Raw genomic sequence first — 20,258 nt, 5'->3', positions numbered from 1 at the left:
AAGGTGATCAAATTCTTACCAATGTTCATGATAATGGAAAAAAGGAGATATTTCTCAAATTAAAAAGGCCAGCACTTAGTGACGGCTATACAAAAGCAGAGTGGGATTGGAGAAATGAAACATAAGTATAATATCAAGGTTTCCAAGTAAGACACTAGCAGATCTGGTATCGTAGTTTTAAAACATGGACATGTATTTTTTGATACCCCTCCCTTCCATCATAAAGTTAGGTCTATGTTTCCTCCTCCTGAATCTGGGAAGGCACAGGACTACTTCGATCCAGAATTTAGGCTATCAAGGCTAGGTAAAAGAAGACCATACAGCTTCCTCCTTATTCCCTGGCACACTCTTGGAGCCCTGAGCCAATATGTAAGAAGTCAAACTACTACACTAAGGCCGCCATGCTGTAAGAAAGCTCATGTAACATAGAAATGCACTCCAATCAACAATCCCAGCTGAGCTCAGCCTTCAAATCATCCCCATCCAAGTGTTAAGCATGTGAGTAAAGACCCTCGAGATCTAGCCATTTGAGTTTTCCCTGGCGAAGTCTCAAACACTGTAAAACAAAGACAAGCCATCCCTGCTATGTTCTGTTCAAATTCCTATCTCACAGAATCTGTGACCATAATGGCTATTGCTTGATATCACATACTTTAGGATAGTTTGTTATATACTGATAGGTAACTGAAATGGGTTATGGTAACATATAAGTGAACTATTACGGAATATAGGAACAGAGGTTTAGAGAGAAACAGGTTCCATTTCAATCATTTAAATCTGACATATCTGCAAAATGGCTAAAATTAACAACTCAGGAAACAAGATGTTGGCAAGGATGCAGAGAAAGGGGAAACCTCTTACACTGCTGGTGGGAATGCAAGCTGGTACAGCCACTCTGGGAAACAGTATGGATGTTCCTCAGAAAGTTAAAAATAAAACTACCCTACAACCCAGCAATTGCACTACTAGGTATTTATCCAAAGGATAAAAAAATACTGATTTGAAGGGGCACATGGACCCCAATGTTTATAGCAGCACTATCAACAATAGCCAAAGTATGGGAAGATCCCAAATGTCCATCAGCTGGTGAATGGATACAGAAGATGTGGGATATAGATAGAGATCGAGATATAGATAGATACAATGGAGTATTACTCAGCCATCAAAAAAGAATGAAATCTCGCCATTTGCAACACTGTGGATGGAACTAGAGTGTATTATGTTAAGTGAAATAAATCAGTCAGAGAAAGAAAAATACCATATGATTCCACTCATGTGGAATTTAAGGGGAAAAAACCAGATGAACATAGGGGAGGGAGAGGAAAAATAAGATAAATACAGAGAGGGAGGCAAACCCTAAGAGACTCTTAACTAGACAGAACAAACTGAGTATTGCTAGAGGGCAAGTGGGTGGGGGGATGGGGTAACTGGGTGATAGGCATTGAGGAGGGCATTTGTTGTGATGAGCACTGGGTGTTATATGTAAGTGATGAATCACTGAAGTCTACTCTTGAAACTTATACTACACTATTTGTTAACTAACTTGAATTTAAATAAAATCTTAGAGAATAAATAAACAAATAAATCTGTAGAACACCAAATGGAGATGTTGAGTAAACTACTAAAAATAAGGATTTTAAAAAAGAGATAGACACTGAAGAAGCCGCATATGAAAACAAAGGGAGGACACATATGTATGAGGGTGAAAAATCAGTAGTTATGGAAATGGAATAATATGAAAAGTTAGAGAGGAAACTGAAAGGGTCAGAGAAAGAGGGAAGAATTAAGACAGAACAATGCCGTGAAAGCCAAACAAATACACAGGTGTCAGCACCTGTGGTCAGCAGTATCACATGCAGCAGAAAATCAAGTAGAATCAAGAGAAAGGGAACAAATATACTTGGCAGATAGCTGGTAACTAGGGGAGGAAATTCAATTGTACGGTGATAAGAAGTCAAATTACAAAGTTGAGAAATAAATGAGAATCAGGTAAACTGACAGAGCGGTGTAGACTACTCTCTCCAGTATGAGTATGGGTATAACAGGAAAGTAACAGAGGGCAGAATCTTGAGGGAAACGGGTAAAGATGATCTGCTGTTTTATTCCCTAACTCAAAAAATACACATTTATATTTTTCAGTGTGTATGAGTAAAATGAGTAGATCTGTAGAGCAAAAGGAAGGAATTAGTAAAGAGAAACAGAAGATAGATGACCAATAGGAATTTATGAATCAAACTCCTGGAAAAGGTAGGAAGTGAAGGATGAAGAGTCCAGATAAAAGTATCAGGTGTGATATCTCTTTCTCTGAGGCAGGAGGAGATAAGAGACCATAATGACTATATAAAGATACACTAGATAGAGGAAGAAAATAATAAATACATTACCAATGAAAAGTCCATTTTTCATGTGGAATGGGAGTGAAGAACCTGGAATGGAATAGAAGGCTTAAGAGCAGAAAAAGCCATCTGTGGTAAATGGGAAAGAAAAAAGGCTGGAAACAAGTAGCATCAAGTGATACAAAGATCCCTGCTCCGAATGGAAATGACAATCTCCCAGTCACTCAGGCTGTAAATTAACTAAGATGAGGACAGAGGCAGGGCTTTTTCAATTCTGCATCCCCACGCTAAGCAGGCCTTGAATAAATGGTTGATGAATGAATGAATGAACAAATCTATATATGAAGTAAAAAGAAAAAGTAGTTCATTACAAAACTATTCATTTTTCACTGTTTATAAAGCGATAATCCCTGATGTATGTATATGTGTAGATATCACAATTATCAAATATTTGCAAGAAGAGTCATCAATTATTATGAATAGCTCCATTTATCCCAAAAGAAATTCTTTGTTTTAGTAAAGACTTTCGCTCTAAATGCAAATATATTTTCAGAGTCTCTTTCTCCTTGGTAAAAGTCAAAATTTATGAATTCAAATGCACTTACAAAACACACTTCTTGGGGCACCTGAGTGGCTCAGTCGTTAAGCATCTGCCTTCAGCTCAGGGCGTGATCCCAGAGCCTGGGATCGAGCCCTGCATCGGGCACCCTGCTCCACTGGGAGCGTGCTTCTTTCTCTCCCACTTCCCCTGCTTGTGTTTCCTCTATCACTGGCTGTCTCTCTGTCAAATAAATAAATAAAATCTTAGAAAAAAAAAAACACCCCTTCTTACCAAGAATTATCTTTGAATTGAAGAACAAAAGGAAACAAAAAATGATAGTTTTGCAATTGTTCCTTCTGGATCTCTTGCCCCAGTTTCCCTTTAACTTTAAAATAATTATATTTAAAAACTAATAGAGTACCCTTCCTCCAAAATAGCTCACCATATATTGAAACAAAATATTTTTTATAAGCTATGTATCTGTTTCATTGACCACAAAACTATGATTTTAAAAAAACATTAAGAACAGGTCAATTTAAAATAGTGCAATTGCCTCACAACACTGGCACTAAAGAAAAGAGGACTATCTGTTCCAGTTCTTTGAAAAATGTCATTGGTATTTTTTTAATGTTTTTTTATTATATTATGTTAGTCACCATACAATACATCCCTGATTTCTGATGTAAAGTTCGATGATTCATTAGTTGCATATAACACCCAGTGCACCATGCAATGCATGCCCTCCTTACTACCCATCACCAGCCTATCCCATTCCCCCAACCACCTCCCCTCTGAAGCCCTCAGTTTGTTTCTCAGAGTCCATAGTCTCTCATGCTTCATTCCCCCTTCTGATTATCCCCTTTCTTTATCCCTTTCTTCCCCTACCGATCTTCCTAGTTCTTATGTTCCATAGATGAGAGAAATCATATGATAATTCTTTCTCTGCTTGACTTATTTCACTTAGCATTATCTCCTCCAGTGCCATCCATGTTGCAGCAAATGTTGAGAACTCGTTCTTTCTGATAGCTGAGTAATATTCCATTGTATATATGGACCACAACTTCTTAATCCAGTCATCTGTTGAAGGGCATCTCGGTTCCTTCCACGATTTAGCTATTGTGGACAATGCTGCTATGAACATCGGGGTGCATATGGCCCTTCTCTTCACTACGTCTGTATCTTTGGGGTAAATACCCAGTAGTGCAATGGCTGGGTCATAGGGTAGCTCAATTTTTAACTTTTTAAGGGACCTCCACACTGTTTTCCAGAGTGGCTGTACCAACTTGCATTCCCACCAACAATGTAGGAGGGATCCCCTTTCTCCACATCCTCTCCAACAATTGTTGTTTCTTGCCTTGTCTATTTTTGCCATTCTAACTGGCGTAAGGTGGTATCTCAGTGTAGTTTTGATTTGAATTTCCCTGATGGCTAATGATTTTGAACATTTTTTCATGTGTCTGTTAGCCATTTGTATGTCTTCATTGGAAAAGTGTCTGTTCATATCTTCTGCCCAATTTTTGATTTGTTTATTTGTTTCTCGTGTATTGAGTTTGAGAAGTTCTTTGTAGATCTTGGATACCAGTTCTTTATCTGTAGTGTCATTTGCAAATATCTTCTCCCATTCCGTGGGCTGCCTCTTAGTTTTTTTGGCTGTTTCCTTGGCTGTGCAGAAACTTTTAATCTTGATGAAGTCCCATAAATTCATTTTATCTTTTGTTTCTCTTGCCTTTGGGGATGTGTCATGAAAAAGGTTGCTTTGGCCGATGTCGTAGAGGTTGCTGCCTATGTTCTCCTCTAGAATTTTGATGGATTCCTGTCTCACATCGAGGTCTTTCATCCATTTGGAGTTTATTTTTGTGTATGGTGTGAGAGAGTGGTCAAGTTTCATTCTTTTGCATGTAGCTGTCCAATTTTCCCAGCACCATTTATTGAAGAGACTGTCTTTTTCCCACCGGATGTTTTTTCCTGCTTTATCAAATATTAGTTGCCCAAAGAGCCGAGGGTCCATTTCTGGGCTCTCTATTCTGTTCCATTGGTCTGTGTCTGTTTTTGTGCCAGTACCATGCTGTCTTTGTGATCACAGCTTTGTAGTACAGCTCGAAATCCGGCATTGTGATGCCCCCAGCTTTGTTTTTCCTTTTCAACAGTTCCTTGGAGATTCGGGGCCTTTTCTGTTTCCATACAAATTTAAGGACTATTTGTTCCAGTTCTTTGAAAAATGTCCTCGGTATTTTGATCGGGATAGCATTGAAAGTGTAGATTGCTCTGGGTAGCATGGACATTTTAACTATGTTAATTCTTCCGATCCATGAGCATGGAATATCTTTCCATCTTTTTATGTCTTCCTCAATGTCTTTCAAGAGTGATTTATAGTTTCTAGAATATAGGTCCTTTACGTCTCTGGTTAAGTTAATTCCAAGGTAACGTATGGTTTTTGGTGCTATTGTAAATGGGATGGATTCCCTAATTTCTCTTCTTCGGTCTCGTTATTCGTGTATAGAAATGCAACTGATTTCTGAGCATTGATTTTGTATCCCGCCACGTTACTGAATTGCTCTATAACTTCTAATAGTTTGGGAGTGGCTTCTTTTGGGTTTTCCATATAGAGTATCATGTCATCTGCAAAGAGAGACATTTTGACTTCTTCTTTGCCAATTTGAATACCTTTGATCCCTTTTTGTCGTCTGATTGCTGTTGCAAGGACTTCTAGTACTATGTTGAATAATAGTGGCGAGAGTGGGCATCCTTGTCGAGTTCCTGATCTTAAGGGAAAGGCTTCCAGCTTTTCCCCATTGAGAATAATATTTGCAGTAGGCTTTTCATAGATGGCTTTTATGAGATTGAGAAATGTACCTTCTATTCCTACACTCTGAAGGGTTTTAATCAGGAAAGGATGCTGTATTTTGTCAAATGCTTTTTCGGCATCGATTGAGAGGATCATATGGTTCCTGAGTCTTTTCTTGTTGATATGATGTATCACGCTGATTGATTTGCGAATATTGAACCACGCTTGCATCCCAGGTATGAATCCCACTTGATCGTGATGGATAATCCTTTTAATGTACTGTTGGATTCTATTAGCAAGTATCTTGTTGAGGATTTTGGCGTCCGGTAGGGGAAGAAAGGGATAAAGAAAGGGGGGGTAATCAGAAGGGGGAATGAAGCATGAGAGACTATGGACTCTGAGAAACAAACTGAGGGCTTCAGAGGGGAGGGGGGTGGGGGAATGGGATAGGCTGGGGGTGGGGAGTAAGGAGGGCACGTATTGCATGGTGCACTGGGTGTTATACGCAACTAATTAATCATCGAACTTTACATCAGAAACCAGGGATGTACTGTACGGTGACTAACATAATATAATAAAAAAAAACATTAAAAAAAAAAGAAGTTGTGGTCCATATATACAATGGAATATTATTCAGCTATCAAAAAGAACAATTTCTCAACATTTGCTGCAACATGGACGGCACTGGAGGAGGTAATGCTAAGTGAAATAAGTCAAGCAGAGAAAGACAATTATCATATGGTTTCTCTCATCTATGGAACATAAGAACTAGGAAGATCGGTAGGGGAAGAAAGGGATAAAGAAAGGGAGGGTAATCAGAAGGGGAAATGAAGCATGAGAGACTATGGACTCTGAGAAACAAACTGAGAGCTTCAGAGGGGAGGGGGGTGGGGGAATGGGATAGGCTGGTGATGGGTAGTAAGGAGGGCACGTATTGCATGGTGCACTGGTGTTATATGCAACTAATGAATCATCGAACTTTACATCAGAAACCAGGGATGTACTGTATGGTGACTAACATAATATAATAAAAAATATATTTAAAATAAAGAAAGAAAGAAAGAAAAAATAAAGAGAAGCCCCAACCTTACGGACTTTAAGTAGTATACATCAGGATTTCACCTATGTAATTGTGAGAATCACAATTTCATTCATATTTAATCCAAATACACGTCATAACTAATAATCCAGATTATAATAACATGTCCAGGTTGGCATGTGGAGTACTATAGTAGCTAATAAGAATAACTCTTATTAACTATGGACTATGAGAAACAAACTGAGGGCCTCAGAGGGGAGAGGGGTGGGGGAATGGGATAGGCCGGTGATGGGTAGTAAGGAGGGCACGTATTGCATGGTACACTGGGTGTTAGACGCAACTAATGAATCATCAAGCCTTACATCGGAAAACGGGGATGTACTGTATGGTGACTAACATAATATAATAAAAAATCATTAAATTAAATAAATAAATAAAGTAAGTAAGTAAATGAAAAAAAAAAGGAAAAAAAAAAGAATAACTCTTATTAGCATTTATTATGTGCCAGACACTGTGCTTCATGCTTTATATACATTATCTCCTTCAATACTTACAATGTTAGGAGATAGGTACAGGCAAAAGTCATACAGTTTCCAAGAGGTAGAGCCAGAAAGAAGCCCTATCAAAAAAGCTATACATGTAACTACTAACTGCTATATACGTAACTATTAAGGAAGAAAATCACAGTGTTTTAAGTGGTGGTATGTAACACATTCCATGATCGCTGAACTTTTCAAAAACCAAAACTAAATCTTGTACTAAAACTCTTAATTTTTCCTAACATGATCACAGAATTTCAAAGGCTTAAGATAATCTTAATTACATTTAAAGAACCACTAGTGATAATTTATGAAGAAGAAAAGTATGTCTGGAAAGAATAAGTGTAAAGATTTTATGAGATCATGGGAAAAATATATTAAGATAAACATCAATAGAAAAAAACAAAAAACACAAACTCTTTGAAGATAATACTGTTTCATTTTCCATCTCTATATTCAATAAATCCTAATTAATGATTCATTCTAGCAATGGAAAATTAAAGTAAAAACCTAAAATAAGTTTTGTGAAAATAGTCAAGTAAGTTAAACACGTATCAGCTTTTATTTTGAAATATTACTTACAAAAAGCTTTTATTTAGCCACCCATACTAAAAAGTGATTTAGAACTTACTACGTATCAGCTGGTGTGCTAAGCTCTTCACATATATTATCCCATTTAAATTTTAATTATTTCATTTGCTCAGGAAAAAAAAAAAGCCTAATTTAGCAGTGAACAAATTATAAACAACTTATCCAACACTTAGAATTTGCCACAGAAATGAAATATAAACGTGTGTGTGTGTGTGTGTGTGTGTGTATATTCATAACCACTCTTCATTTAATATGTTCCACAGTCATTACCAACATTTACCAAAAATCTACTATATACCATCAGTGGCCTAAGCACTGAGGATTAAAAAAAAGAGGAATAGAAAAAATTGAAGAAAAAGACCAATGCCACTGCCCCTAAAAGGTTCACAGACTAGCATAGGAGATAAACAAGTAAACAAACTCTTTTAAAGTAATATAGAAAGTGTTAGTCCTTTCCTCAAAACATCACAGCAGAGAAAATAGAGAACAGGGATCACCTCACGGAAGATACACAATAAAGCAGCAGCATTAAGGAATGAAATGAGAGGACACAATCTAGAGAACTTTAAGTGGCAGAGGCGGCAGGAACAGGTGACTAATCTGAAGTGGGCAGGAACCAACTAATCCTACAGGACAAAGACAGTTATAGGGAAAAAAGAGTTTGGTTTTACACACACTGAGTTTGAATGCCTGCATTCAAGTAGATGTCTACAGAGACAACTAGCCAGACAGGTCTGGTACCCAGGAGATCTGGGCTGGTGATGAATTTAGAATCAAAGTCACATGAGTATTAACTGGAGCAAGGGGGGAAATGAGATTAGCAGATAAAGAGTATAAAATGAGAAGAGGGTTAAGTGGAATCATAAAATGCACCGTCTTTTAAGAAGAAAAAAAAAACAGTGAATAGCCCACTAAGCCACAAAAAGTCCTCTCGTCCCACACCATTTCTCAAAAACAAAACAAAACAAAACTTTGCACTTAACATACCATGAAACCATTCTATATACTCAACTCATCCATGCAGCAAACATTTATTGTGCATTTCCAAAGTCATAAAGCACTATGCTAGCTGCTAAGGGTAGCCAAGGATGAACACAACACAACTTTTAATCGTAAGAATCTAGCTAAGATCAGAGCAGTTGAGCAAGTAGGTTAAAAGCACAGGATCTAGGCTGGCATTAAATCTTGGTTCTGCCATTTACTTCCTCAGCAACCCTGGGCAAAATTACTCAGCCTCCAGATACTTCTGCTTCCTATCTACAAAGGGGATCATAATAGTATCTATTGCCATATGGTTGCTATGAAACATAAATGAGTTAAGAACCTTGTCATGAGGAACAGTGCTTGACAATTAATAAATACCCAATAAACATTAGTTATATCATTTGTTATTATAAAAATTACCAGAATGATTGCATGAGCACAATAATCATACAAATAAATAGTGCTACTGGATTTTCCAAGATGGAAAAAGAGAGGAATTCAGGGAGAACTTCACTGAGCTGCCCCTCAGGGCAAAGCTGGCTCATACAGTGCCTCTGTGTGAATGAGAATGCAGCCTGCAGGGGTGTCTGGCTGGCTCTGTAGATACAACATGTGACTCTTGATCCTGGGGTTGTGAGTTCAAGCCCCAAGCTGGGTCTTGAGCTTACTTAAAAAATAAAAAATAAAACAAACACACAAACAAACAAAGAATGCAGCCTGCAATTGTACAAGAAGAGGGTAGTCTGGATTTCTGTCATCACTCAACCTCCTTGACAAGTACCCTTGTGCATGATATAACCAGCCCAGCCATAAATGGCATTGTGGAAGACAAGGCATGTAAACTAAAGGAAGGTGAAGAGAATACTCCAGTAGAAATGTACAAGAAAGGCTGTAATGCTAGCAAAAACATAGTATACCCAAGCCCCAATTGGCAACTTCAAGTAACCCAGATTGGCCAGATCACAAAGACCATTCAGAAGATAAGCTGAACACAAACCTGTAAAGGCAAATGGAAGCCAGATGCTTGAGGATCTTGAATATCAGCAAAGGCATTCAGTAGTGATGCAAAGCAGAGGAGTGATGTAATTCCAATAGTGCAGTAAGAGTAATCAGGTATTATGTACTGAATGGATTTGAGCACAAGCAGGTAATGGATTAGACCACTGCCGTGGTCTACTAACCTGAGTTCCTCAAAGGCAGGGACCATATGTCTCGTTCATTTCTATATCCTCCAAAGTGCTTAGGATAGGATAGGCAAACTGGAATATAGATGAATAAATAAGCCAAATAGTAATGTAAGCCTTAGTTAGAGTGGGAATAGTGACAATAGAAAGATACATATTGGAAAAATATCGTAGAGACAGAAACAAGGGTATTTGCTGACTGAAGAAATGTGGCAAGGATAGGGCAGAATCAATAAAGACTGTAAAACTGATAAATACTATGACATTGCAGTACAGGTTTCTGTGAGAACCAAATACAATTATGTGCATGAAAATGCTCTGTGGGGGGCGGGGGGGGGGGAAGACTGCTTTTCTCTGGAATAAAAGCTACTCATCCTGGAAGGATACACTACTATATTTGACCTTGAATATAACTCATCATTTTAAGACATTTATCTTCCTTTTGTGTTCATGAGATTATAAAACTTTTAGGAATACACAATGCGTCTACTCTGTTACGAAGCACGATAAAACCTGAACTGTTGTCTTAATTAGCACTTTCTCACTCACAGAAGAAACAATTATTGAACCTAATTCATCTATACATCACCAAAATAACAGACACACACACACAAATACACAGAAATATATACACACTTATATAAATACATATACACATACACAACACTGTTTTACGAAGGTAGTCTTAGGCTGTGAACTCCCACAGCACATTTATTTTTCTTTATATTCCCAGGGTGTCTGGCAATGAGTGTTATAGGTATTCAAATATTTGTTGGACTAAAATGAACTGAACTGACAGGAATCTCACAGAGCTTTTCAATGATTTCTGGTGGTCTTTATGTTTCCCTCTCCCAGTCTCAGTGCTCCTCTCACTGTTTATGAAATTTACACTGTAAAGGAATGAGATCCACAATATGGTTAAGATAGAAAAAAGGGGACACCTGGGTGGTTCAGTCAGTTAAGTACCAGACTCTTGAGTTCAGCTCACGTCATGACCTCAGTGTTATCTGAGCCCCGCATCAGGCTCGTCATTGGGTGTGGAGCCTGCTTAAGATTCTCTCTCTGTCCCTCCCCACACCCTGCCCCTAAAAAAAAAGATTGAAAAAAGAAAATCAAAAAGTATGATTGTCAATATATATGATCTGTAGCATGCCAGGAAATGTTTAACAAGTGGCTCAGGGTGGGGTGGGGTGTCTGATTTTTCAATATTTGCCAATTTCCATGGTTTAAATACTCCCACCATGGCCTGTTTCATGGTAACAACATGATATCAACTAGTTCCCAAACTCCTGAAAATTTAACAATTGGCCCTCAAAAACAAGTATGAGCCAGCTCCAACAAATCACTGGATGCAATATTTAGATGCATAGCACACATGATTTCAAACTCTGCTCTGCAACGCTACCTTCTACATCCCTAAAGGAAAGTACAAAAGACAAGAAAAGGGAAAATCCACACCCTATTCCCATAAGGCCTTTACCTCAATCTATAAAGTAGTCTTCTTTTAAAATGGGCATCCAACCCAGCCCAGAAATTCCTTTGCCTAGGCTAGTGACATCTGATATTTTCTGATCATGCACTACAATCAGTAAAAAATGTTTAAGCATATATCCCAAATATATGTTAATATATTTGTTTATAAATTATAATGCAACTACTATATATACTAATATAGTATAAATTATAAAGCATACATAAAAAACATAAATTTTAGGGGCGCCTGGGTGGCTCAGTCGTTAAGCGTCTGCCTTCGGCCCAGGGCGTGATCCCAGGTTCCTGGGATCGAGCCCCGCATGGGGCTCCCTGCTCCACTAGGAGCCTGCTTCTCTCCCACTCCGCCTGCTTGTGTTCCCTCTCTCGCTGTCTGTGTCTCTCTCTGTCAAATAAATAAATAAAATCTTTAAAAAACAAACAAATTTTAAAAGATAAAAATTAATACAAACGAAAAAGAAAAATTTCCCTCCTACATCCCAGTGGACTATCTTACACACACCCCTGGGATTTACACAATCTAGTTTAGGGATTACTAAGGTCAATATCAAAAGTAAAATGAAGAGCTTCCTGGCCCTGTTTCCCTTTCCTGGACCTGGATCTTCCCATTCCAATGCTAAAAAAGGGCAAGCACCAACCCATGGAAAAGAAAGGAGGTAAAAGTTAACACGGTCTTGAACAAAATTGGCCTAGAGAAAAGCAAATCAGAGACCCCTTTTATAATACAAACTCCACAGAATTAAGATTCCCTGGGAATGAATCACTGGAGAGGCTCCAAAGACACCATCCTAACTGGAGTTTTTAACCCCATAAAGTGACATACCCTGGCCATTTACATCAACTCAGGCAAACAGAAGGGCTGGAAGGAACCATGAGTTTCCCCCTAAGGACCAAACATGTCCTACAAATAAATGTAATAAAATCTTAAGTTGGGAAATATAGACTACAAAACTACGCCAGATACATATAAATCAAACAGAACAGATATAGCTCTTCTTTTCTGTATGCAAGCTGTCCTCTGGCAGAGCACAGTTTAAGCCAAACATGCTAGTCCCTAATCAAAAACACTAACTTTGCTTAAAAAAAAAAAATCAAGAAATGAAAAACAAAAAACACCTTCGTCAAGATCACAGAATACTAAAGACCTTCCTAAGGAAGATTTTACACATATGTTTAAAAACACTTAAGGATACTAAAGGCTTCTGAAGAAAGGAGCCAAGGAAAGTGTCACTGCTTTTCCTTTCTTGTTGCCAATTTCCCTGTCATACATATAAAGCACTAAAGATGAATCTGCCTTCAACCCTGCTCCCTGAAAGAAGAAAAAAAAAAAACAAACCACAGAAACAGAAAAAAAAATCTGAGCTACCATCTCACCAAGACTAGCAATATTTGGGGCACCTGGGTGGCTCAGTCAGTTGTGTCTGCCTTCGGCTCAGGTCATGATCCCAGGGTCCTGGGATCAAGCTCCAGGCTGGGCTCTCTGATCAGCGGGGAGCCTGCTTCTCCCTCTCCCTCTGCCTGCTGCTCCCCCTGCTTGTGAGTTCTATCAAATAAATTTAAACATCTTTAAAAAAACATCTTTTTTTAAAAAAAGATTAGCAATATTTAACATGAAGGAATCAACCCCCCCTTTACTCTTTTCATCCTTTGATCCCTTATTACACAGTTGCTTCACACTGACTTTAGACTCAAAGCTTTGGCCGAAATGATAACCAACTTAAAAGATCCCCACACCTACAAATTATCTACCTTCCCATCCTTTGAATCTTCCCTGTTTCCTCCCTTCTTTAAGGAAGATGGGTCCCTTTTCCGGGGTAACTAAGTGCCCTAATAAAAATTATTTGTAAAAATGTATTACTGGCTCTTACTTCAATAACATTGCCTAAACACACATGATTATCTCTCTTCTCTCCAAATTCCCACTGAAACAACAAGAGAAAAAACAGTTTAAAACTACATTTAAAAACATAACCACACTAGAAAACAAAAAAGGATGCCATTAGCAGATAAGAGTTTCCACAAACTCTAGATCCATGATTCTCAAACATTAGCATGTGTCAAAATCATCTAGAGGGCTGGTTAAAACACGGATTCCAGCTAATTTAGCACTGTATGTTAAATACACTTCAATAATAAATCAAATTAAATCAAATCAAATTAAAAATAGGTTGTATAGAAAACACACACAGACTGCAGGATTCCACCCTCATGGATTCTGATTCATCAGGTTTAGGATGGGCTCAAGATTTTTTATGTCTAACAAGTTCCCAGGTGATGATGATTCTGCTGGCCGGAGGACCACATTATAAGAACCACCATGCTAAGTAAAGATTACTAAAAGGAACAATTTTTTAATTAATTTTAATTAGCATCCTCAGAGAGATTCAAACGAATGATACAGCCATTGTTTTTCCAGTATTTGTAAAATAAGAAAGAGTTCTGGAAACCTGGAAAAAATATAATTTCTGAATTTAAAAATAAAAATCAGAAGAGCTAAGTAACAACTAAAACCCAACAAAGCAATGTGGAGAATAGTCTAAGACATCTTTCAAAACATACAGCAAAAGACAAAGAGATGGAGAATATGAGAGGAAAAATTAACAAGCATAAAGGGTTAATATCTATCTAATAGATTTCTGGAGACAGAACAAACACACCCCTTAAGTAATCAAGGAAAATATTTCAAACCTTGATACCGCCTGGCTCATTTCCAACCAGGTAAAAAATTTTAAAGTCATCAATTGGACACATATTTGTGACATTTCTAAACTTAAAAGACATAAAGAAAACTCTAAAAGCTTCGAGGGGAAAAACACAGGTTATCACAAAGAAATATGAATCAGACTAGCATCAATTTCATTAGCATAAGAGAGGAAAAAGGAATGTTGTTTACAAGGTTCAGAGATGCAATTATTTTGAACCTGGAATTCTACATCTAGTCAAATTAAAGTCAAATCAAATACGAAGGCAAATAAAGACATCTTTGGAAATTTAAGAACTAAGAAAATTGACTTCCCATCCATATTTATTTCCTACTTCTACTGTGAGAAATTATCACAGTAAGTCCAAAATGGGTTTCAACGAGCTAAAATTAAGGTGTTGGCAGAATTACATATCTTTTGGAAGCTCTAAAGAAGAATCCATTTCCTTTCCTTCTCTACCTTCTAAACACTGCCTGAATTCTTTGACCCTTTCCATTTTCATCATTATCATTAGATGTATTCAGTACTTATGGCAGATTTTATAGTTCCTTAAAGAAATGCAAGGGACTACAGCTATACTATAAAGCCCCTGACAGAGTAAATGAAAAATACGCTCTTTATCGTTTCCTTAAAAAACATTTTAATCAATTAATATTTTTATTAATAAACACCTACCGAATCATTCGCTGCTAGAGCAAGAGCAAGGTTCACTGTAAGAAACAAAAAAGTAATTAAATTTAGTAACTTTCCTTCTGCTAAAATTCAGATTGCCTTCTAATATTTTCAATGTCAAAACCAAAGCACAGAATTTTTTAATTTATCTCCTTTACTTATAAAATACAAAGACATGGAGAGAATATGGAAAGTAAAAAAGATGAAAAAGACAGTAACATTCCATCATAAGCAACAGATGCCTGCCCTACAATTATTATTTTAAATGATTCGTTTTTATAATCTGTTATAATTTTGTTTAAATAACCTACTTAGTTTTTAAAAAACAATGTCACTGGTAAATACAGTTCAATTATTTTCAAAAACATTTTGCAGAAAAAGTATATATCTTTTAATAAATAAAAATGTATATGATCCTATTGCCTTTTAAAAATAAATGCTGATAATGTAGGAATTCCAAATACCTAACTCACAAATACCCCTGTATGAAAGGCTGGACCACTGTGTAGAGGAAAGGAAAGAGGGTCACACGTAAGGCAGTAAAGCACATTCCCAAAACTGTCTATTGCTAGTGCATCCCAAAAACATAAAGAAGGAAAGTAGTCCCAACCACCTTGAGCCCAGCAACAGAGATATGCTACATCTGAGATGAAGACAGGTTTGAAGGTAACAAATTTCCAAAACTGATAAACAGACTTTCAGACTGTCAATCACATCTCTTTAATAGAACAATGCTATAAATGATGCTGAGATTATTTCCTTTAAAGTAGTTAAGAGCATAAACTTCCAAGGCAGACCTGGTTCACATCCTAGTTCTACCACCGTCTATTATATAACCTTGAGTAGGATATTTTACCCCTGAATCTATTTTCCTCCTCTATGAAATGAGGATAATTCCTATTTCATAACTGTTGTGAGAATTAAATGAAATACTGATATAAAGTACTTAGCCTAGGACATGGCACTTGACAAATTAATTTTTATAAATTATCAAATAATTCTGAATTTCAAGTACATCATAGGTCAAACAATCTAACTCTCAAGCAGAAACTTTTAGAGAATACTTCATTTCAGTGTCAGGGTCTTCTCCCATTTATCCAAAGAATCATAGAGCATGTTTGTATTAACCATGTATCATCATTCTAACCGAAAAAATTTCTAGCATACATATTCAAATGGGAAGAATTCTGAGATAGTTTGGAATATATATACAGTTCCAAGCATATATATCTCTATAGATATATATGTAGATATATAGATATATAGATATGGGAAAGAAATAAAATACCAACAGAATTACATAGAAACAACTTATTTTTAAGGCTTATGTATGCAGATAGAGCTGTTAGGTAAAAGTAAAGACCAGTTCTTTGGGGCAGATGATTTAATGCTAACAAAGAAAAAAAGTAAGGAAAGGGCATTTACTGAAACACCTGCTATGTGTCACAACTGTGTATTTTCTCATATATTTTCCTATTTAAATGCTGTCACATTCCATGGCAATAGATGATCTGCTAGCCAAAACCAAAAACAATGTTTTAAACAAGTACTAGCCTACAGACCCAACAAATAATATTATAGCATAAAACCCGAAGAACGTAGGGATATATCATGAAAATATTTTCCATCTTTAACCAGTCCAAGTAATCACACAGCATGCAAAGGAATTCAAATTACTGAAAACAAATATATGTACTCTGAATTTTCAAAAAACAAGGAGAGGTGGATTCTAGAACCGAAGACTAAACGCTTCTAAATATTAAATAGATGGATTGTAGGCCCTTAGGAAAAAAAGTAAAAATGTATAGCACATAGAATTAATTCATTAGAAATAATCACTAATCATTTTTTAGTAATAATACAGTATCTATCAAACTAATAATATTAGAGGTCTATTATAACTATAATACTTGGTAAATCTTATTTTCTTCAAAACAACTGAAAATCTCTTCCACAATTACCTTCAGGTCAAAATGAGAAGAAAATTAAGCTAGTAAACTATATAGTTGGATTTGTAGCTGGTTGTACAACCATAAAACTGCTATACTGGGAAATTACTAAAAATGGCCTTTCAAGTGAAGACAAAAGATCTTTAGTCACAGAACTCTATACCAGCCCTTCTCATTTCAAAATGTCATTGATTTCAATGGAACTGAAGAATTTTAAGGTACATATATCCACCAACTTTAGGTTAAGAGTCTGAAAAAAAATTGCAATTTAAAAGATCTTGTCAATCTAGAACTGTACCAAAATCGACAAATAAAATATAACAGTCATTTTCTAAAAATCACCTGCAAAAAGGATATATTGGCTAAGACCTGAATTAGCCACCATTCCTATTGAAATGACTGAAAATTAAATAGAAGGCAACAATAAGATAAGAGTGTTTTATGACTCCAGGAGCGCGTAGGTGGTGCAGTCAGTTAAGCGAACGGCTTGATTTGGCTCAGGTTGTGATTTCAGGGTTGTGAGATTGAGCCCTAAATTGGGCTCTGCACTCAGTGAAGAGTCTGCTTGAGATGCTCTTTCCCTCTGCCCCTCCTGTTCCTGCTGTCTCCCTCTCTCTTTAAAATAAATATATCTTTTTTAAAAAGAGGGGGGTGTTTTAGGACTCCAAATTAATTATACAAGTTACCTCTGTTGTGCAGGATTAGAAAAAGAGAAGTCATTACCCTTTAACATTATTACACTGGAATAAGAAATTTCTGGGGCGCCTGGGTAGCTCAGCTGGTTAGGCTCTTGATTTCCACTGGGGTCATGATCTCAGGGCCCTGGGACAGAGCCTGGCATCAGGCTCCACACTCAGCAGGGAATCTGCTTGAGGATACTCTCTCTTCCTCCCTCTGCCCCTCCTCCTGCTCGTTCCCTCTCTCTCTCTCAAATAAATAAATCTTTTTAAAAAATTAAAAGTTTCGGGGCGCCTGGGTGGCACAGCGGTTAAGCGTCTGCCTTCGGCTCAGGGCGTGATCCCGGCGTTCTGGGATCGAGCCCCACGTCAGGCTCTCCCGCTATGAGCCTGCTTCTTCCTCTCCCACTCCCCCTGCTTGTGTTCCCTCTCTCGCTGGCTGTCTCTATCTCTGTCAAATAAATAAATAAAATCTTTAAAAAAAAAAAAATTAAAAGTTTCTTTTGAAAAACTTTGGGAATATCTGCTTATTAGTCTTGGATGGTAACTCTTCTATTTCTGGTGGCATTTCTCCTACGAATCTGAAAGCAGCATTTCAGTCACAATGAAATCTATAATCAATTAAAAAGAGCCACCAAAAACAAATTCTCTGCTCCAGTATTATTAATATAAAAGATATAAGATTAGATGCTATTTTAAACAATTAAAACAATGTTAAACCTTTACAAGTATTTTCAAATATTAGATCAATGCTGATTTTATAAATGTTGAAAATTATATTATGGTTAAATGAAAAAAGGTCACAATAATGTAAAAAGTCTCATTGCAACTGTGTAGCTATATGTACATTGATAGACTGGAAGAGAACATCAAAGAAAGAAATAATTTAGTGTTAAAGTTACTAAACATTTAAAAAATAATAACAGCAACCAAATATTGAGCACTTACTATGTAGAAGACACTGCTCTAAGTGGTTAGCTTGTTTAATTTACACAGCCACCCTATGAAAAAGGTTATCGTCATTGCCATTTTACAGTTAAGTAAACTGAAGATCTGATGGGCAATCTGACCACCTTTTCCTTAATTAAGGAGTCAAAGACCTGGCTAGGTACCTAGTTTTTTCAAACTGCTAATCTAAGTTCCTAATCACTACCAACTCCTGATACTACGGAATCAGCTATTAGCAATTTCACAAATCACTCTTTAAAAATCAAAACTATAATTTCAATGCTGTGCACTTGCCAGTTGGCATAAATTCCTAATTGAGATCAGAATATCCTATAATACCTGCTGTAGTAGACTTTCCAACTCCACCTTTTCCAGAAGCCACAACTATAACTTGCTTTACACCTTCTATTGGTTTCTGCTTTGGAAGTCCTCGGGACATGATTTGTGTTCTTCTTTGTTTTAAGGTCTCACTGTCAGCGCCAGATAACTTAAAAAAAAAAAAAAGTTTTAAAATAATCCATCTCTATTATCATGCTGTTAAAGTAAAAATTCGGAGTTTGTAAGAGGGCTTTCTTTTCTAGGTTAATTCTGCTGATCTCCATGTGTTAGGTCTTTTGTATTATCTACCTACTGCTATAGATCACAGTCGTGGAAATACACTGTTTAAGCTGAAATTTATCTGACAGGATACGCAGACGTTAAACATGGAAAGTAAATAAACTGCCTCTTTACGGAGTTAAATCCTCTACGTGTTTCCTTCTCTTTAACCTATTTTCTAAATAAACTAAGAGAAAACAATGCACAAGTCACACATCCATGTTCTAGACATCTGTTTCACGTCCCGCCACGCCTCGGCCTGGTCCTTTTGGGGGCCTGCTTGGAAAGTAGAGACGTCCAGCCAATTGGGGGTCTCACTTTGCCGCCGAGTTGGCGGGGACCCGTTAAGGTCTGAGGCGAGTCCTCAGCAAGAGGTTATGCTAGGGCACCTGCGGCCCTGCCGCCCTAGCATCTCCGTCTCTCCCGCCTCCCCCTGTCCAGCAGCACCACGAACCTGGCGCCGACAAACCAACACTCGGCTTCCCCCAAGCGGGACACTGGCCCCGCCACCACCCCGAAGCGATACCCCGCCAAAAAGCAACAAACGCAGCCAACACCCCATGGCGCTGAACACCGCTTTAAGCCCAGCCCGGAAACCGTCGCGGCCGGCGTGGGGTGATGACGTCACGTAGTAACGCTCGGCTTCCTCTCCCTAGAGACAAGGCGTCCTTGGGTTTCTTCAGCCGGGGATGCGGGGGAGAACCCAGCTTGTTAATGCAGTCTCGTTCGTAGCCAGATACAAATATTTTACAGAGTTTAACCAAATGTTTGTGAAGCGTTTTTCACATACCTCATCTATTTGGTCCTCACAGTAGGTAGATAGGAGACTCTTACTAGTATTCTCTTTTGAATAGTAAGAAATGAGACTCAACAAAGTTTAGAGACTTGACCTGACCGAAAAGAAGCAGGAAATGGTAAGACTTGAAAATGACTCCGGGTTCTCACTGCACAGAATATGGTAACTTAAACATTCCCACTGTTAAGGATTTTACCTTCCCCCATTCCCCCCTACGTGATCTACAGTAATAGTATGTGTTTATATTTACTGCTGTGTTGCTTACAATTTCCTGAAAGAGAAGTCAGATGCTTTGCTGTGCTCAGAAAAGTTCAGCTAAATCAGAAAGCAGTAGGCATCAGCTGTGAGGACAGCTAGAGGGGTTGTGCAGAGGTAAGAAATGAACTGGTAAGAACTTCAAAGAATCTTCAAGGCTTGCAGATAGAAT

At 37.5% G+C, this 20,258-nt stretch overlaps 1 protein-coding gene across 9 annotated transcripts in view; it reads right to left on the bottom strand.

The window, feature by feature from the left end:
* NUBPL (nucleotide binding protein like) overlaps positions 1-19,951 on the bottom strand; it is a 290,856-nt gene extending 270,905 nt beyond the window's left edge. For 3 of the 9 annotated variants that reach the window (XM_040620813.1, XM_040620814.1, XM_040620812.1), the window contains exons 1-3: positions 19,490-19,860; positions 18,778-18,925; positions 14,868-14,902 (exon numbers count right to left, since the gene is read on the bottom strand). In XM_040620813.1, the coding sequence (XP_040476747.1) occupies positions 14,868-14,902; positions 18,778-18,925; positions 19,490-19,597 (291 nt within the window). In that variant the 5' untranslated portion in view covers positions 19,598-19,860. Of the gene's footprint in view, positions 1-14,867; positions 14,903-18,777; positions 18,926-19,489 lie in introns of all 9 variants that reach the window. The other 6 variants (XM_040620816.1, XM_008710413.2, XM_040620815.1 and 3 more) reach the window with 6 other exon arrangements.
* Positions 19,952-20,258: the final 307 nt, after the last annotated feature.

The sequence above is a fragment of the Ursus maritimus genome, unplaced genomic scaffold, assembly GCF_017311325.1.
Source record: "Ursus maritimus isolate PB19 unplaced genomic scaffold, ASM1731132v1 scaffold_36, whole genome shotgun sequence".
NCBI classification, from domain to species: domain Eukaryota; kingdom Metazoa; phylum Chordata; class Mammalia; order Carnivora; family Ursidae; genus Ursus; species Ursus maritimus.
Note: the sequence above shows the minus strand (reverse complement) of the source record. Positions and strands in the feature narration are given on the sequence as shown.